At 37.8% G+C, this 20,763-nt stretch overlaps 1 protein-coding gene across 1 annotated transcript in view; it reads left to right on the forward strand.

Annotated features, from left to right (window-relative positions):
• The window catches only part of lmbrd1 (LMBR1 domain containing 1), a 144,138-nt gene extending 125,371 nt beyond the window's left edge, over positions 1-18,767 (forward strand). Inside the window, exons 15-16 of the mRNA XM_079843086.1 lie at positions 10,181-10,272; positions 15,634-18,767. Of these exons, the coding sequence (XP_079699212.1) occupies positions 10,181-10,272; positions 15,634-15,744 (203 nt within the window). The 3' untranslated portion in view covers positions 15,745-18,767. The remainder of the gene's footprint in view (positions 1-10,180; positions 10,273-15,633) is intronic.
• Positions 18,768-20,763: the final 1,996 nt, after the last annotated feature.

Consider the following 20,763-nt stretch of genomic DNA (forward strand, 5'->3'; position numbering starts at 1 on the left):
GTGTGTGTGTGTGTGTGTGTGTGTGTGTGTGTGTGTGTGTGTGTGTGTGTGTGTGTGTGTGTGTGTGTGTGTGTGTGACTTTCTATTTATTTTTTATATTGGACCACACATATTGATTTCAAATATATTCAACATATTTTTTTCAGAGAGTGAAATAAAAAAAACTTTCTCCCACCATTTAGATTTTATTTCTTTTTGTTGTTAAAATCTTGTGAACCTTGTTCAATGTGCAGAGTGCATCTCTCTCAGTCCTTCCCCTCCCCCCTCACTCTCAGGCTCACCCTGGGTGTGTGTGTGTGTGTGTTTGAGTGTGTGCGCGCACGTGTGGTGTGTGTGTGTGTGTGTGTGTGTGGGGGGGGGGGGTGTCTCTCTCACCCTGTGAGTTTGTGTGTGTGCCTTTCTCTCTCGGAATGATAATTTACCCCTTTCGTATCATAGACTATTACAAAAAACTATCACTTTAGTGTGAATAAGTAAAAAAGAACTACAAACACCTTGAATTAAATACTGGCCTTCTGGACTTACAAAATTTTGAGCAGGAAAATATAACTTTTATTTATTTTATCCTATGACATTAAAATGAATCTAGATTTAAATTACATCATGGGTGTGGCTTGTGGTGATAGTGGCACCAGTTGCTGCGGTAAATGTGGCATATTCGAGCGATTCTAAAATATTCTCCTGTTTAAATGCATATTGCCTGCCATGCACAGTTAATCTGATGCCACCGGCGTGGCGGTGCCACCGGCTTGGGCCCGTCATCGCTGCTCGCAGCTTTAATTATTATTATTATTATTATTATTATTTTATTTTTTATCGACTAAATGGGCACTTTTGGGGCCCTTACCATGCTCAAAAACTCTTGAAACTTTGCAGATACGTCAGAATCTGCGGCCATCAGGGCCGGGCTGAAGCTGATACCCGGGCGTGGCAGGGGGGCTCAACAGCGCCCCCTATTAAAATTTGGTCTATATATCAAACACACTTGCACGTATATGTATGAAACTCGGTACACATATAGATCTCATCGGGGCGAACAACTTCCGCACTCATAGTCATAAACTTCGCCCAACAGGAAGTGAGCTATTTTGGGTTGTTCGGAAAACGCATGCTCTGGAATTTAATATACTCCTCCGAGGCAATTGTTTCGATCATTGCCAAACTCGGTCAGCATTAAGACAAGATATTCAGGATGCTAAATTGCGAGCGGATTTTTGATATCTCAATCGGTTTGGCCGTGGCGAAGCAACGAATTTATGGCGAGAAAAGGGAAACAGGAAGTGTGTTATAACTTGTGCAAACATTGACTGATTTGGATGAAACTTCAGCTCTGTGTTTGTTGTAGGAAGCCGATCGCAAGGATATGACGTTTGTGAGTCAAAGTTATAGCGCCACCAACTGGCAGCAGGAAGTGTGTCACTTTTTTTTAAAAATGCTTTAAATCACTGTCTTATTTTGACCCGATTGACTTCAAACTTCATCAGTATAATGTGAAAACATGGCAGATATAGACATATGAATGGATTTCTGAAATTTCCAATACTGTTGCCATGGCAACGTGTCAAAGTTTAATAATGTCTTTGGCTGTTTTTGAGACTCTTAGCATGCTTGAAATTGCATGAAACTTAACACACACATCAGAGATGTTAGTCAGTACACATGGGCAAAGCCTCAGAAACAGGTGGGGATGAGGGGCTCTATAGCGCCACCTTTTGACAAAAGTGAAGGGCTTCGTTTCATCTACAATCACCAAACTCAGTATATATATTGACCTCATCGAGCCGGACAACTTTCTAATTTACAGTCATTAGCTCCGACCAACAGGAAGTCAGATATTTTGGTTTGAACGTGAATATTGGTATAATTCAGGCTCTGAGTTTTTACGTTCTCCTCGTAGGCGATTTATTCAATCTCCACCAAACTCGGTCAACATGAAACAAAGATACGGAAGATGCTAAAATGCGAACGGATTTTGTATATCTCAAACGGTGTTGCCATGCCGAGGGATTAAATAAGGACAAAAAAGGGGAATGTGTGCTGCCCTTCCCTCAATGAACACACGATGGCAGCATTGTCTTAGCTTTGAAGCAGGATAAAAAAAAAACTTGTTTCTCTCTCTCTCTCTCTCTCTCTCTCTCTCTCTGTGTGTGTGTGTGTGTGTGTGTGTGTGTGTGTGTGTGTGTGTGTGTGTGTGCTTCTGTGATTTCTAAGGACATACATTTTTAGACATTTCATGTGTCCCCGTACATATATTTGTCTCTTCGAGCCGGACAACTTTCTAATTTAACTAATCTAATTTAACTAATTTAAAACTTTCTAATTTTAAATAAAAATGTCATGTGCTGTGTTTGCCAAGATCACGTATGATGCATATGCAGGGTATATGCAGGAATCCTGAAGTAAATTTTAATACCTTTTTAAGACTTTTTTAAGACCTTCTCAAAATATTTAAAGACCTCATCGGCGATGAGAACTACTGTTGAGCAATAAAATAAAAATATATAATCATAAGCTATAACAAAAATATATATTAAATTAGGTGAGTGGATAGTTAAAAAAAATTGCAATTACAAAAAGTAATTCTTGAAAAAACATCTCTGGACTAATTTTATAAAATCTAAAAATGTTAATGAAAAGGTACAAATTACTTTGTGTTCTTATTAAATACATTTATAAAAAAACAATTTATATTTAATTTATATATGAATGTAAATAATTATATGGGCCTATACAAATAATATAACATTTCAAGATTTATAGTTTATTGTAAACGTAATGTGCAGGTCTGTAAAGGGGCAACAAATATATGATAGATACGTGAGAACAAGATTTTTTAAAATCATCTTTAAGTGCACAAAACTATGAAAATATATGAAAGCGTGGCACAATGCGCTTATGCGCATCCCGGGTGCAGAATGATGCGCTTAAAGCAACATGGAGTCAGAGGGCGCAGTGCAGCGCGAGTGCACATTAAAAAGTTCACAACATAAAGAGATGATGAGCGTTGAGCGCACAAATCCTAGTCTACTATGTATATCGGTCGGTTTCTTCACAGTTTTAAATTCCGGTTATTGTGCGTGTGATGCCTTGTGTTGTCACCCGGGTAGGGAGCACAACATCGTTCAGAAACCGCTAGATAAACTCCAGGAAGATAAATTATTTTATCTGTATATCAAGTATTATAGCGGGAATATATCATCTTGGAGTGAGCTTTACTGAGCAGCTGACTGACTGTAACCAAACACGACGCGCAGTTTGAATGCTGAACGGAGAATGATGGACAGCTACAGCGGAGGAAAGACATTCAGCTATGGAATGGCTTTAGATGACTTTGTACTAGCAAATCATAAAATACTAATAAAGATTGCTGAAAGATCATGTGACAATATATATTTCTGATGATTATTTAATTACCACGACATGCCTAATCTGAGCAAGGGACTGCCTGTCTTGAGTTTTGTCGACAGACGGAGGTGGCACGAAATGTGACGGATGCGGCCGCTATGCAGGAAAAACCATAGAAAAACCCTGCGGTCATTGTTTAAACTCATCCTACTCCAACCAGGAGTCCGCAAATTTACATTTCCCATTTCGGAGTCTGTTTCGCAACGTGTGGAGGGCGACACATCACCTAACTGCGCATTTCGCAAAATACGTGACATCACCCATAGACGGTGTGCGCGCCCGAGCTGATCTCACTGACATATCACTATTCAGACAGGACTAGTTTTCTAAATTATATTTGAGTTACAATTCTCATCACCCAACATCTGTGATTTCAAATATATTCAAAATAATGTTTTCAGAGATTGAAGTAAAAAAAACTTTCTCCCACCATTTAGATTTTATTTCTTTTTGTTGTTAAAATCTTGTGAATCTTGTTCAATGTGCAGATTGCCTCTCTCTCAGTCCTCCCCCTCCCCCCTCACTCTCAGGCTCACCCTGGGTGTGTGTGTGTGTGGGGTCTCTCTCTCACCCTGTGAGTGAGTTTGTGTGTGTGCCTTTCTCTCTTGATGTTGATAATTTACCCCTTTCATATCATAGACTATCACAAATAACTATCACTTGTGAATAAGTAAAAAAAGAACTATACAAATACCTTGAATTAAATACTGGCCTTCTGGACTTATAACATTTTGAGCAGGAAAAGATAACTTTTCACATATTTGAAAGAGATCTATTTCATCCCATGACATTAAAAATCATCTACATTTAAATGACATCATGGGTGTGGCTTGTGGTGATATTGGCACCAGCTGCTGCGGTAAATGTGACATATTCGAGCGATTTAAAAAAATTATCCTGTTTAAATGCATATTGCCTGCCGTGCACAGTTAAGCTGATGCCACCGGGGTGGCGGTGCCACCGGCTTGAGCCCGTCATCGCTGCTCGCAGCTTTAATTTGTATTTGTGATTTTTCAGGCATTTTGACAAAAAATTATCTTAATATGCCTTTAATTGCTCATTGTTGCAGTTGGTCTGATGCCTAGCCATGCTAGCATGACTTATCGTGCTTTCTTTGTGCTTGGCCCCTTTATGGCTGCTTGCAGCTATATTTATTATTATTATTCATATACATATACTACCATGCAAAAGTTTGGGAGCAGTACGATTTTTCTTTCTTTTTTTAAATATTTTTTCGCATTAAATTTATCTAAAGGACATTAAAGACATTTATAATGTTACAAAAGATCTTGGTTTCTAATAAATGCCTTTTTTGCTATATTGCTATATATATATATATATATATATATATATAATTTTTTTTTTTTTTTTTTTTTTTTTCATCATTGTAACTTTAACTTTATTCTCTCTTTTTGTAAAATTGTTATTTTAAACAACAATCATAATAACAATTATTAAACCAAACTGGATAAGTGTCTAGTCAAGTGTGTGTGGTTAATGAGGACAAAAATCGGTATAATGACAATTTATATATATGTGTTTTATTTTATATAAATGCTAACAGTTTTCTGTGATGGGTAGGTTGAGAGGTAGGATTTGGGTTAGGGGATAGAAAATTGCATTAGAAAAACTATCGTATGGCTTCAGAAGACAAGGTTGCATTAAATTGATCGAAACTCTTTGGTCATTTTTTGGAGCGAGATGCAAACGGTCTAATCAGATTCAATGATCTATGCTTGGCTATGCTAAAAGTGCCACTGCCAGACCCGGAGATCGGCTGAATGGATTCGAAAACGGTAAAACTCAAATGTTTAACTCTAGGGGAGTTGGAAAATGAGCCTATTTTCAAAAAAAGTGCCGTGTTCCTTTAAGTGCAGTATGGACTAGTATTCTACAGTATTTCTATAGTTTTTGTCACAAACTCCCATCACCAGCCCAGTCCCCTTAGCACACTACATTTACTAGCATCCATTCCTCTTCCTCAACTGCACTCACTCAGCCAAGACCTTCACCTCATCAGCACACTCATCACCTCTGGTATATAAGCACACACCTCAAACACACTCATTGTCTGGTTTACGACTCAGACTACAGATTACTTACCTGTATTCCTTACCTGCAAATATTACCTCCTGCGATTCCCAAGCTCATTGCTCCTGTGTCTGTCCCTCTTCTCAAGCGTTCCCTCCAGTGTTTCCTTAAGACCTGTAAGACAAAGACTGTAATTACTATTCAGCCTGCTAAACTGCAACTAAAAGGTGTGTGTGTGGGGGGATCTACTCACCTGTTTAATAAAGCAATAAGCCCCAAGAAGCTGTGGTTCACAGTGAATGTATAACAGCTATGGGGCATTGTTAGGCACGACGCAGAGTGCCTAAAACCCCCTTAGCTGTTATAAATTCACGGTAAACCACAGCTTCACAGGGCTTATTGCTTTTATAAAACGGTTACTGCACAATACAAATATTACAGGCAAATTATATGTATCAAAATGCATCTTTCATGAAGTAAATTGACTAAATGCCTTTCTTCCGCCAGAAAAAAATTGTCCCTGACCGAGCTTCAATGAACCGTATCAATGACAACAAACATATGTTTACGTTGCTAAGAGTGGTTGCTAAGGGTGTTTGTGCAGAGAACCGTTGGGTGAAAATATTGTGAATAAAACACAGCTATTGTCCAATCAAAATCAAGGGCTGGAACTAACCGTTTTATAAGTCTCGATTACAATCCTCACTTGCAAAAAATATACATATTTATATTTTACTTTTCTATATATGAGAGAACGAACCCTTTAACAGTCGATGCTCAAAACGCCATGTCAACACAATGCCACACAACCAGAGCGAGTGAGCAGGCTGTGGCCCTGAATGGCTGTGGTCTTTGGCAGGCGTTCTCCATCAGCAGCGACCGCGATCTGAAGGTGAACCGGGTCAGTGGTGTACACAATGATTTGTTTAGCCAGAGCACTGTTGAGAACCATCTGCCCTGTAATTCAGGTGAGCATCTGCTGAGCTGCAGATGGCAGGAAAAGTGCAGGAGGGGAGGACGGTGCCTGCTCTCAAACAGGTCCAGTTTCTACTGAGCCAGAACCAGAGGACTAGTGCTACTGTGTGAGGACAGTTGTAGCTGTCCTTTAAAAATACTCTTTGTGCAACGAGATACAAAAGCTTACCATGCAGAGCATTCTATTAGCCTGCCCATCCATCTATCTATCTATCTATCTATCTATCTATCTATCTATCTATCTATCTATCTATCTATCTATCTATCTATCTATCTATCTATCTATCTACCTATCTACCTATCTACCTATCTACCTATCTATCTATCTATCTATCTATCTATCTATCTATCTATCTATCTATCTATCTATCTATCTATCTATCTATCTATCTATCCTGTTCTATCTATCCTGTTCTATCTATCCATCCATCCATCCATCCATCCATCCATCCATCCATCCATCCATTGTCCTTATGTCCCATCCATCCAATCTCTCTGTCTGACGTCTTTAAGACCTTTTAAACTTTTCAAAACAAGCACGTCTACCTTTACTAACTTCACTTTTCTAGTTAAAAAATTACATGAATTTCAATTTATTTTAATTCTACTTGCTTACATTCCAATTCGAATGATAATTCAATACAGAATGGCACACAATCCTGAGATAATCAGACTCAAACCACATTTGGAGGTCATAAAATACCCCTAGGATTTTTCTTTTTAAAAGAAACCTTCCATCTGACGGAACATTTAAAAGTGTCCACACTCTCTTATGTAGTAGGAAGTGATATGTGGGTGGTCAGCGGAGACATTTAAGACTCATGTTAATACTAGATTTGAGCAGCAATCATGGTCCTGGCTGACCACTTGTGATGGGATCACTTGGGACAGAGGTTAATGCCGAGTGCAAATGGGGCCTTTGACTGCATGTGCATGAGATGATAGGATGTATAACACACAGTGAGTTCAGTGACCTCGTGTTTTGTAATGCCTTCAGTTCTCTCTTTTAAGCAGGTTTTCATGCCTCAACCAACCTCCTGTTGCATGCCTGGCATAGCTAATCATCTGCATAAACACTATCGGATCTTTCGCTCTACTTCTCCGCCCTTCCCTCTGTAGACCCCACTCTCTAGGGCCGCTTCTTCACAAGCACCTCGACAGATTTAGCTGATTACAACCCTCCTGCTGTAGTGACACTTGCTCTGTTTGATCCATGAGCCCAGATTAACTTCTTCATACAGGAACATCTTACATTAGCTTGCTTGCTGACCACTTGATTGTGTAGTGCGAACATTAGACCAACATACATCTACTCCTCAAACTAAACCACATGAGGCGATAAAACAGTAATTATCGCAAAATATAATTTTCCTCTATAAAATTATAACAAAAATGTTTATGCACCAAAAGTGGAATGAAACAGCACTACTTGTTTGTACCACGCCACACGGACCATTTATCAGCTCGGCTGAAACGGCAGCGAAGCGCAAGCTTATTAAAGCAGATGCGTTTACTTGCTGATCGATATGGGTTAACTACTAACAGTAACAGTGCTGTGAAATCCAGTGAGAAAAGCTTGAATTCAGGTAAAGAACACACGTGAATTAAACTAGTCTAAAGCCAGATGAAACATGCAGTACAAGTACAGTCCTAACTCAAACTGTCAGAATATTTACATTTTACCCTGAAAAAATTAGGTTACAATTCTTACAGCAATTTGTCACCCTTTTTGTAAATGAACATAAATTTACATCTACATCCCAACTCAGGCTATTGCTACTCTCAACTCAAGTTACTGTCAAATGTGCATTTCTAAGAGACAAAACATGTAATAGTATTAATATTGCAGCCTGCACTGCAAACTGTGCCAAAGATCAGGCAACACAAGCCTGTTTTATGATTTAAAACAATATCACTCATTGGGACATGCAGAAACTAAGAAATCATTTTTTATTCTAATTATTATTTTGTTAAGGGAAAAAGACTGAAAAAGGTCTTGCGTTTTCTCATGCATATTTTGATGTAGAAAAAATATTTGATCATTATAAATGTTTTGAATATTCTACCTCAGATTTGTGAAAAATGTTGTCCTGTTCTGAACATAAAGAGTAGCTTAAAACCACAATTAACTGTCTGGTTTCTACAACTTTCACCCAGAAGCAAAAATCTGCCTTTAAGCTTGAAAGAGAGACATTTATCATTATATTTATCGCTATTGACTGTTATTGTGATCATTTTTTGGCCCTATTGCCAAGCGCTTATATGACTGATGATATTTTCGAATAGTTTTTAAAGCAGATGAAATCCATCAAACATCCATGTTTTTTGTTGTTGTTGTTTTTCTCACTATCTTACTGTTCTTGGATTTGTTCACCTAAGGATTCATTCATCACATAGTAAATCTGCTTTGAGACAACGTAAATTTTCGCTCTGCTGAACTCAAAAGAAGATATTTTGAAGAACATTTGTAACAAAGCAGATAGAGCAACCATTGACTACCATAGTATTTTTTCCCCTACTATGGTAGTCAATGGTTGCTCTATCTGCTTGGTTACAAACATTCTTCAAAATATCTTCTTTTGTGTTCAGCAGAACGAAGAAACTCATACAGGTTTGGAACAACTTGAGAGTGAGTAAATGATGACAGAATTTTCATTTTTGGGTGAACTATCCCTTTAAATAATCCTTAATTCAGTTAAAATATACTGAAGCTTCTTGCAGCAATAAATATGTTTTTATTGAATTTTTTACATTTATTTGTAGGGCTGCGCGATTAATCAAAATAAAACCAAAATCACAATATGGTGTAATATGGCTCGATTGAATTAAATAAATAACTGTGCTGCGTGTTTCAGAGTGAAGCGCAGCATTGTATTCTTACCCTTGAACAGCTCACGATCCGCTATTTTAAACCTGGAATTTGTTTTAATCGCATTTTAAATCGCAATCACAATTTTTAACAGAAAAATTGCAATTCGATTTTTTTTTTCCCCCTCAAACCATGAGACTTATTTTTGGGGGGAATTTTTACTAATAAATATGTTTCTTTTCTCTGCATTTGTCCAAATGTTGGCTATTTTGGGTTGCCAAGCAGAATCTAAATATTTGTTCTAAACATTTGTTTGTAATTTTTATCCTACGGTTTGTTATTGTTTTCACTGGTTCCCTCTTCATTTTCTTTGACATGGTCATCAACTTGATGGCGGTTTTCTGGTCACTGTGACAGGTTAGCTTGAGGCGGCTCCAGCTAAGACGTTCTCTCATGCATTTAATTGAAAGGCGGCGTGTTGTTAGCACAAACCTGCAAAGCGTGGCTGGTGCGACTACACAAGGCTGTGTGCCGGCAATTACTGTGTCATGCTCTTTGATGAGAACACGTACCGTTGTGCATGTGTGATTACTTTCCCTCGCTCTGCATGGCGGCGGGTAAAGACTAACCTACTGACCTTCTGACTCTACAAACACATTAGCGTTTGCTTATTCCTATTAGATTAAAGCAGGGACCTGAGCTGTATCTAGGGACGAGGATACTATATTAGTATGCTTTTAAATGTCATTTATTTCTGTGATGGCAAAGCTGAATTTTTAGCCAATTTTTGCTGCTCAAGAAACATTTCTAATCATTATCAATGTTGAAAAGTGTTGTGCTGCATAATATTTTAGTTGAAATCATGACTTTGATAAATAGAGAGAATTTAGAACAGCATTTATTTGTAACAGTTTAAATGTCTTAAATTAAAGGACAGTTTCTTCACATTTTGTTTTACAGACCAGTGCACAGTAACAAGATCATACCTGTTCCTGCACAAGTTTTGGTTCTTCAGCACCATCTACTATTTTGGCAACTGGGCTTTCCTTTTGGTAAGTTCATGAATGCACGACTACCTCCATGTTCTACTTATTACAACTCGGGAGTTTCCGGTAACAGCATTGAGCGCACCTACATACATGAGGACGCAGATTATTACTACATTTGATGGCTGTCAATTGATTTAAACAATGAATCATGTTCTCTTTGTTAAAGGCACAATATGTACGATTTTTGGATAAAAATATCCAAAAACCACTAGAACAATGTTATACATTTTGTTGTAATTTTTAATTTTTAAATCCAGAGAAATAAGCAACTTTAACCAGGACACGGACCGGTGTGCAACTAGTTGCATTATAAGATAACTTTCAACACGCTTAAATGTATCTAATATGATAAAACATCGCTGCGTTACTCCACATACACATGACCAGAAGAAGCAGAAGTGTTCGTCTGCGGCATGATAAAAGCTCCACTGCTCTCGAGCCGTGTGTCGCGCTTGTCTCTCATTAGCAATCGCTCCAGTGGCCACCGCTCCATCCTTCTTCATATTACAGGAACGTTAATAAATATTTAATACATTAGCTCATCCATGAATATGATTTCTGCCCGAGTCCTGTAGGATTCTTTTCCACCGGCTGTAGAGGTGAAGACGACAGCTCCCATGATTCTGCGAAATCAAGGCGTCATCAAGCTACGCCTGTGTTTTGAATAAGCGACCTCTAGTCACACCTGCAAACTTGTCGCTTTTCGGCGACAATCCGTTTTCTTGGTCAATTGGGTCATTTACGTGAATCGCGTAGAACCGGAGAGTTTTTGTTTTGGGAGGGGTAGGTTCAGTGCACGCGTGTAACGTTACCGAACGGTTTCCGGGTGCAATCTTTAACAGTTGACAGTCGGCTTGTTTGAAGCGCGGAACACACTTCATTCTGAGTTCCCACACGAACATATTAAGTATTCAGTTCATTTTATCACGAAATTCAAACGATAAATGCCGTTTTGACGCTCTATATGGCGTGACTGGTCACTTCATGATCACAGTTCAAGCGGCCGTGAACGCGATCATCTGTGAAGGCGATCGATCATCTCTTACTAAAGAATAAACATGAATGACCAACTGAAGGTGTGCTGAGGTATGACATTACAACTTACTGTCATGTATATATGTGGTGTAATCGCTAAATCAGTGTTTCAACGGCGGATATATAACTGCTTGTAAACTAAACAATGTCATGTAACGTTAGCATCACATTTAACGTTACCTCAGGCAGTCATTCAGTGTCCACAGAATTGTATTCATTAGAGAAATCGACTCTTTCACTAAATATATGCTCTATATTAGCCTATATATTCATTATATTCTACTTAACCTGTTAGTGATGTCTTGATATTTCATGCATGTTAAATAAACCTGTCATGAAAATGACAGACACTGTGTATAAATTATTATATTTCAACAACGAATTGGAGAAAAAAAACTATTTTATAATTAGATTTAGAAGTTAATGCAAAAACTGCCTTATGTGATGTTTACATTTATGCTGTATATAGTTTACAGCAATATCTTCAATACACTTTTAGATATAATTATTAATTCAAGGACAGACACTTTTTTTCTTCTTCAGTAAACCACTGTTAAATCTAAAAAGCAATTTTGTAAAACTGCTGTACCGAACTCGTACCAAACCGTGATTTCAAAACCGAGATACGTACCGAACCGTCAGTTTTGTGTACCGTTTCACCCCTACTGTCAGTCTTTTATTTTTTGTGTCATGCGTCACAACACTTCCTTGAGTTCCAGGCGTTTCCGTGTTGTAAATAAAATCATTTTTTAAATATTAAATGTGTCATTCTCTTTAAGTCACGCTCAGAAATATGTCATTTGCACCCCCCAGGTGACAGGTCTGTCTAGTGGAGAAAATTACATCTTGTGCCCTTTAAAGGGATAGTTCAACCAAAAATGAAAATTCTGTCACCATTTACTCACCCTCAAGTTGTACCAACCTGTATGAGTTTCTTTGTTCTGCTGAACACAAAAGAAGATATTTTGAAGAATGTTTGTAACCAAGCAGATAGAGCAACCATTGACTACCATGGTATTTTTGGTAGTCAATGGTAGTCAATGGTTGCTCTATCTGCTTGGTTACAAACATTCTTCAAAACATCTTCTTTTGTGTTCAGCAGAACAAAGAAACTCATACAGGTTTGGAACAACTTGAGGGTGAGTAAATGATGACAGAATTTTCATTTTTGGGTGAACTATCCCTTTAACATGAATCATCTTTAACCAGCTGAAATGTTCCTATAAATATATTTTCTTTCCAACTGTGCATTCTGAATAATAAATAAATTCCCCACTAACCTGCAGCAGTCCAGTGCTCGTCTTCTCATTAACAATGTTTTTCTCTTGCTGATCATATTATGATCTCCATCTTGAAAGTACATCAGCCAAAGAGGGACATACCCGTGAATTCAAGCTTCGCCTTTCGCGTTTTAACACTCAATGGCACCGTGTCGAATGTGGACGAGGTCGAACTGGAAGCCATATTAATCTTGGACTAAATCGGAATTTCCTGTTAACCCTTAAAACACAAACTAATGCAATGTGTAATTCAAAATACAGGTAAAACACCTGTAAAGAACCAATACAGAAAATTCCATCATACTTACAGTGAGGAAAATAAGTATTTGAACACCCTGCTATTTTGCAAGTTCTCCCACTTAGAAATCATGGAGGGGTCCGAAATTGTCATCGTAGGTGCATGTCCACTGTGAGAGACATAATCTAAAAAAAAAAATCCAGAAATCACAATGTATGATTTTTTTACTATTTATTTGGATGATACAGCTGCAAATAAGTATTTAAACACCTGAAAAAAATCAATGTTAATATTTGGTACAGTAGCCTTTGTTTGCAATTACAGAGGGCAAACGTTTCCTGTAGTTTTTCACCAGGTTTGCACACACTGCAGGAGAGATTTTGACCCACTCCTCCACACAGATCTTCTCTAGATCAGTCAGGTTTCTGGCCTGTTGCTGAGAAACACAGAGTTTGAGCTCCCTCCAAAGATTCTCTATTGGGTTTAGGTCTGGAAACTGGCTAGGCCACGCCAGAGCCTTGATATGCTTCTTACAGAGCCACTCCTTGGTTATCCTGGCTGTGTGCTTCGGGTCATTGTCATGTTGGAAGACCCAGCCTCAACCCATCTTCAATGCTCTAACTGAGGGAAGGAGGTTGTTCCCCAAAATCTTCCAATACATGGCCCCGGTCATCCTCTCCTTAATACAGTGCAGTCGCACTGTCCCATGTGCAGAAAAACACCCCCAAAGCATGATGCTACCACCCCCATGCTACACAGTATGGATGGTGTTCTTGGGATGGTACTCATCATTCTTCTTCCTCCAAACACGTTTAGTGGAATTATGAACAAAAAGTTCTATTTTGGTCTCATCTGACCACATGACTTTCTCCCATGACTCCTCTGGATCATCCAAATGGTCATTGGCAAACTTAAGACGGGCCTGGACATGTGCTGGTTTAAGCAGGGGAACCTTCCGTGCCATGCATGATTTCAAACCATGACGTCTTAGTGTATTAACAACAGTAACCTTGGAAACGGTGGTCCCAGCTCTTTATAGGTCATTGACCAGCTCCTCCCGTGTAGTTCTGGGCTGATTTCTCACCTTTCTTAGGATCATTGAGACCCCACGAGGTGAGATCTTGCATGGAGCCCCAGTCCGAGGGAGATTGACAGTCATGTTTAGCTTCTTCCATTTTCTAATGATTGCTCCAACAGTGGACCTTTTTTCACCAAGCTGCTTGGCAATTTCCCCGTAGCCCTTTCCAGCCTTGTGGAGGTGTACAATTTTGTCTCTAGGGTCTTTGGACAGCTCTTTGGTCTTGGCCATGTTAGTAGTTGGATTCTTACTGATTGTATGGGGTGGACAGGTGTCTTTATGCAGCCAACGACCTCAAACAGGTGCATCTAATTTAGGATAATAAATGGAGTGGAGGTGGACATTTTAAAGGCAGACTAACAGGTCTTTGAGGGTCAGAATTCTAGCTGATAGACAGGTGTTCAAATACTTATTTGCAGCTGTATCATACAAATAAATAGTTAAAAAATCATACATTGTGTTTTCTGGATTTTTTTTTTTTAGATTATGTCTCTCACAGTGGACATGCACCTACGATGACAATTTCAGACCCCTCCATGATTTCTAAGTGAGAGAACTTGCAAAATAGCAGGGTGTTCAAGTACTTATTTTCCTCACTGTATACAGTACATTGTGCCCTATTTTGACAGACTTTTTTTACAGTGTAGAATAAAACGATTGACGATGAAAAATCTATTTGTCAGGTCTCACGCACTTCAGTATCACGGTCACTAGTTTAGACAAGCACTGAATGTTTAACAGCCGCTGCTTTCTCAGATCTGCTTGGGTTGGATTAAAACTTCTTGTTCCGTTGAGTTTGGAAAATTCTTTACACAGTAAACAATCTCTCTTTTCCTGTCACTGAAAATGTCCAGATTTTTAAATCTTCTTGCGGACAATCATTTTAGGTGATGTTTAGTCAACCAGGTGACTACAGCAGATTGAAAATATACATAACCGGAAATAAATTAGCTGTACTATTTAAAAACGGAAGTGTCATGAAGCTCTGTGCAAGTAGTCCATTTGCTAAAATGTTCCTTTTTTAAATGACTTGCTTTATTATTTGAACTGTAAGAAATCATATGAATGAACACATAAATAAAGTAATATTAACTATTTCCCCGCCATTGACAGAATTTTTCAGCTTTACGTGTTTTCACTGCTATACGGTAGGGGGCGCTATGACCCATCTTCTGAAAGAGTTCTGAATCTCCTGATCAAAACACATGAAAGAAGACGCAGAAACAAGCAATATCATATGCAATCATGTGCATATGTAAAATAACGCGATCATCAACATTAAATAGCTTATAAATAAAACTGTTTAATGTTACTACAGGACTGTGAAGCTTTGGGGTGTTGATGAACTCGGTTTGCTCCATCTGTGTTTGATCATTGTTCTGAATCCAATCCAGATGAAGCCTTTGACAAAAACTATTTTTCAGCTTTTTGCTCAAAATGTAGATTTTTTATGAAACTTGCCCATAATCTGTGCTGATAAAAAAGAATGCATTAAGCTTTTTTTTTTTTTTTTTTTTTTAAGCAGAGGGTCTGTTCTTTCTTTTGATTTATTGTTTAGATATTCATACAACAAAATATGCTGTGGGCCATGAAACTTGTGCGAAAATGATCAAAAATTCTGGCGGGGAAAGAGTTGATAATAAAACATCACTACAAGGACCTGCAGTATTGATGAAATATCATGCGAGTAGTAGCGTTGGCATAGCCCTAATGTGTCTTTTGTTGTGTTGCAGGTCTTTCTCATTGGTTTGGTTGTTTCGTGCTGTAAAGGGAAGAAATCCGTGATTGAAGGGGAAGTTGATGCAGACGATTCAGATCTCAGTGATGATGAATATGTACATTAACTCCTGGTGTAGTTACTACTAGAGTCCTGTTTTAACTAGGTGTGGTTGCCAGTCAGAACTGGAATGAAAAATATTGTAAAGCAGTTTTCTATCTTCTCTCAACTCATCTTCATTTGTCGTTCAGAAAGAGAAATACTGATGCTCTATAAGACTCAATTGAGTGTGTTATGATGCCAAATAGATTCTGTGTCATTAGAGTAATTGTCATGTTTAACTGATAGTAGTAGTCTGATATGCTAACCCGTCTCTACTACTGACCCTTGCTACTAACTAAGGGTTTATTTGCATGTCATTTTGCATTGCTGTCTGGAATAATTCAACAACAAAAAAAGGTTTTCAAGGTTTAGTTTGAAATCATTTAAAAAGGTACAAATATTTTTGTTGATACACATAAAAAAGGGTTGAAATTCTTATGCTGATTTATTTATTATTTAAGTTTTTTTTTAATGCTGTGCATATCTGTAATTTTTTTTTTGTCTAGCCATAATTCTCCAGTATTCTGACGTGTGCGTTCTTTAATGTTCTTTAATGTGGTTAAATTACTGTCATATTGCTTGCGAACACCTTTTGATTGATTTCATATAGATTTTTATTTTGGATTGTACTTATAATGATAAGAGAACTTGCTAAGTTCCAGAGAACTGATGCAAGATCAAAAGTGTGTAAAAATGTATTTATAATATATAGTATTGGCCTGTTTTGCGGTTTTCTGAAATTAATGTGTCTTTTGCAAGATGATCCATTAATAAAGTCTAAAAACATATCTTGTTTTAAAAAGAATACAGTGGCTTGATTATAATTTATGCTTATGAAACTAAATCCTAAAATAATTTAGAAGGTTAATTAAAGGGTTAGTTCACCCAAAAATGAAAATTCTCTCATTAATTACTCATCCTCATGTCGTTTCAAACCTGTAAGACTTTCGTTCTTTTCGGAACACAAATGAAGATGATTTTGATGAAATCTGAGAGCTTTCTGTCCCTCCATTGACAGCTGACACTTCGACACTTCAAAAAGTTCATAAAGATCGTAAAACTAATCCATATGAATTGATCGGTTTAGACTGGCTTTATATGATTAACACATTGAATTTAGGCTTTTATTTACATAAACTTTGACAAAGTCCCTTTTAAAGAAAGTCTGTTCACTCAACGGCCATATTTGCAATGCTTTTTTGGGCATCTAAGACCAAGTCCTATCTATTTGATTGGGGGAATCCTGAAATCTTAACAGCTACATGCCAAACAATTAAATAACATAACATATTTCAAATCAACAACAAAATCTGACATTAACTGCCCCATAATATTTTTTCTTATGCTCAAATAATGTAAAAAAGCTTATTTTTCAGGCTAGACCAGCCAATGCGCATGTGCAGTCCTAAGAGCGAGACCTTCTAACAGCAGCTGTAGTGACACAATGACTTTACCAATCAGCGATTGGCTCTTTTTTTTAGAAGGCGGGACATATTCCACCATATTGCATGTTGCAGTTTCTCCTATTTATGAGTAATAGGAGTGAACCAACCGTCTTTCTATATATATCTATGACTATGATCTTTGACATTGATCAGTAAACATAAACAGAAGCTCAACTGTTCTTGCAAGAATGAACCTCATTGGTTCTTGCGGTAGCTCAAACGTGCTGTGTAACACATGAGAGTGAACCGCATTGGTTCTTGCAGAAGCTCAAACCTGCTGCGTAACACAAGAATGCACCTCATTGGTTCTTGTGAATGCTCAAACGTGCTGCGTAACACAAGAATGAACCTCATTGGTTCTTGTGAATGCTCAAACGTGCTGTGTAACACAAGAATGAACCTCATTGGTTCTCGCACGTCAAGCAAGCGTGTTTGAGCTTCCGTTTACCACAACTGATGTGTGCATTGATGAATATTAATATGTGAATAAAAGCCTGAATTCAGGGCCCGTCCACACGGAGACGCGTATCACTGTATACGGATACATTTTTTATCGTATTGGCATTTCGTCCACACGGATCCGGCGTTTTGGGAGACTGAAACCGCTATTTTTTGAAACCGGGTCCTAAAGTGGATAAATCTGAAAACGACACCCTTGCGGTTTCGTGTATACAGCCAATCCGTATATTTTGTGAAACGGTGATGTCAGAGCTGTAGAGCTTGTTATATTGCTTCAACATATGTAGAATAAACTACACAATACACATTTCTCTCTCTATGGCTCTGGTCACGATGTACCACAACGTCCAATAGGAAAATTCAACTGCAGTAGCCACGGTTCAACCTTAAGAGGGCAGCACTTTGGCGGTTTTACACCATATTTTATAGAATTAAAACACTTTATACTCAAATGTCAAAACATTTACTCGAATCAATGAACAGCATTAATAAAGCCCCAGTATTACAGATCATTAACTAAAAAAAGTTGGTTTAGGGTTTAGTTACCCTTTAATAATCGCACAGAATGCCTAGACAGTGGAAAAGAAAGACAGATATATGTGTGCCTGCCAGTGTTTAACCCTCTGGTGCACTTGGGTCATTTCTGAACGGGAAAAAAAATTCTGTTTTGAAATGTTAAAAATCACAGCTTCATCTGAATGATATGAAACTTGGTGACTTTTCTTGTATTAGGTATGTAAACACAAAAAAGTTGGGGTCATGATTCGAGCATGCTAATTGGTCGTAAAAAAAAAAAAAGTAGCGTTCATTGTCTTCGGTCATAAATGACAGACCATAGGAAATGATTGGGAAATCGGCAAAAACACAAAAATTCACAGAATATTTGTGTAAACAATCTACAAATCGGCCAAAATGCTGAAAAAAAGTACACAGCAGTAAAGGGGTGACACTCTAAAACATCAAGAGTGTGATATTGACACATCCACTCACACACACGCACACTTATACACACACACACACACACACACACACACACCTATGAAAAACTGAGCCTATGAACCACATTTTGAATTGTTTTTAAATCACAGCTTCATCAGAAAAATACGAAATTTGGTGACTTTTCTAGTATTAGGTATGTTAACCCAAAAAAAATGTAGGGCATGATTTGAGCATGCTAAGTGGTCGTAAAAAATGACTCCCACTTGTGCTTTTTGGTCAAAAATTACCCCCATAGGAAATGAATGGGAATCTGCAAAAACACAAAAATTCACAGAATTTGTGTGTGTACAATCTACAAATCGGCCACAATGCTGATAAAAAGTACACAGCAGTAAAGGGGTGACACTCTAAAACATCAAGAGTGTGATATTGACACATCCACTCACACACACACGCACACTTTTACACACACACACACACATACACACACACCTATGAAAAACTGAACCTCTGAACCACATTTGGATTTTTTTTAAAATCACAGCTTCATCAGAATGATATGAAACTTGGTAACTTTTCTAGCATTAGGTATGTAAACACAAAAAAAAATGAGGGCATGATTCGAGCATGCTAAGTGGTCGTAAAAAAAATACTCCCACTTGTGCTCTTCGGTCAAAAATGACACCATAGGAAATGAATGGGAAATCTGCAAAAACACAAATTCACAGAAGAAAATCTATATTTCTAACAAACAAAAAAATATCTAAAACTTTATAATAAATAGTCTTTGAGATTTTTTAAATATATATTCAAATCCATCAAAAAAAAAAAAAATCATTAAATGTGTTCAAAACAGAACTAGGGAATTCTCAAGCCTCTCCATAGAGACCTCTAGTGATTACTCCCATGGTTGCATGATTTCTTAAATAATTCCAAAAGAGGGCGCTAATCTGCCTTCAATTTTTTTTTTATTTTGAAGGCCTAGTCTCTATTTTAACCTGAAATACTGCAATAATTTTAAAAAAAAATTATTAAAAAAAAAAATTTGGTATAATTTTCAATGGAAAAAATATACCATAATTATTGCATAAATATTAAAAATATACCATCAAATCATCTCAAAATACAAAATGAAAAATAAAAAATATTATTGAAAAAAAAAAATTGCATTGGTTTTACTGGGGTGGGGGAAGTTTAATTTTTAGGTGTCTGGTCACTTATGAACGGGAAGACAACCAATGCAACCCCTAAACGAAGAGCACCAGAGGGTTAAAAAGAAGAAGGAACTGATGACAGGTCAGTCAGATCAGTTGCGAAGACAACGTTGAAAGCCATTGGTGAGGATTCTGAGACCTCAGACAATAAAAACTTGTATGTTGTCTGTATGGATCCATTTGGCAATTAAAAGTCAAAGGAATTTTCGGCGTGAGGTTGCGCATATTGTGCATAATTTGACTCATTTCCGCAGATTTTGTGCTCGCATAAAGACGCCTCTCAGTACTAAATTGAGTTGTCTTCCGCTGCTTATTGACCTTAAAGGGTTAGTTCACCCAAGAATGAAAATTCTGTCATTAATTACTCACCTTCATGTCGTTGGACACCCGTAAGACCTCCGTTCATATTCGGAACACAAATGAAGATATTTTAGTTGAAAGCTGATGGCTGAGAAAGGCTTCAGACAGGCCTCCATTGGCATTCAGTACACTTATACTCCCAAGACCCATAAAAGGCACTAAAAACGTCGTTACAAAGTCTATCTCACCACAGTGACTCTACAATAATTTTACGATGCGGCGACAATAGTTTTTGTGCGCAAAAAAAATCAAAATAACACCTTTATCCAACTTGTTCTTGTCTTCCGTGTGTGCCTCCACGACGCATGCGCGAGAATATGACGTAGCGCCGGGGTTCGGGAATCCATGAAATGCACACTTTAACCCCATTTTGAGAACTACGCCGAGACCTAAAGCACGATCAATGTAGAATTCAACAGCTTAGATACGCGTGTCTTCCTCTGCTTGTAAACAAATCGCTTCTGGGTCATGTGTCCGAACGCCGGATCTACGTCAAATTCTCGCGCATGCGTAGTGGAGGCACACACGGAAGACAAGAACAAGTTGGATAAAGTCGTTATTTAGATTTTTTTTTGCGCACAAAAACTATTGTCGTCGCATCGTAAAATTATTGTAGAGCCACTGTGG

This window comes from Gobio gobio (genome assembly GCF_949357685.1).
Source record: "Gobio gobio genome assembly, chromosome: 18".
NCBI lineage: Eukaryota > Metazoa > Chordata > Actinopteri > Cypriniformes > Gobionidae > Gobio > Gobio gobio.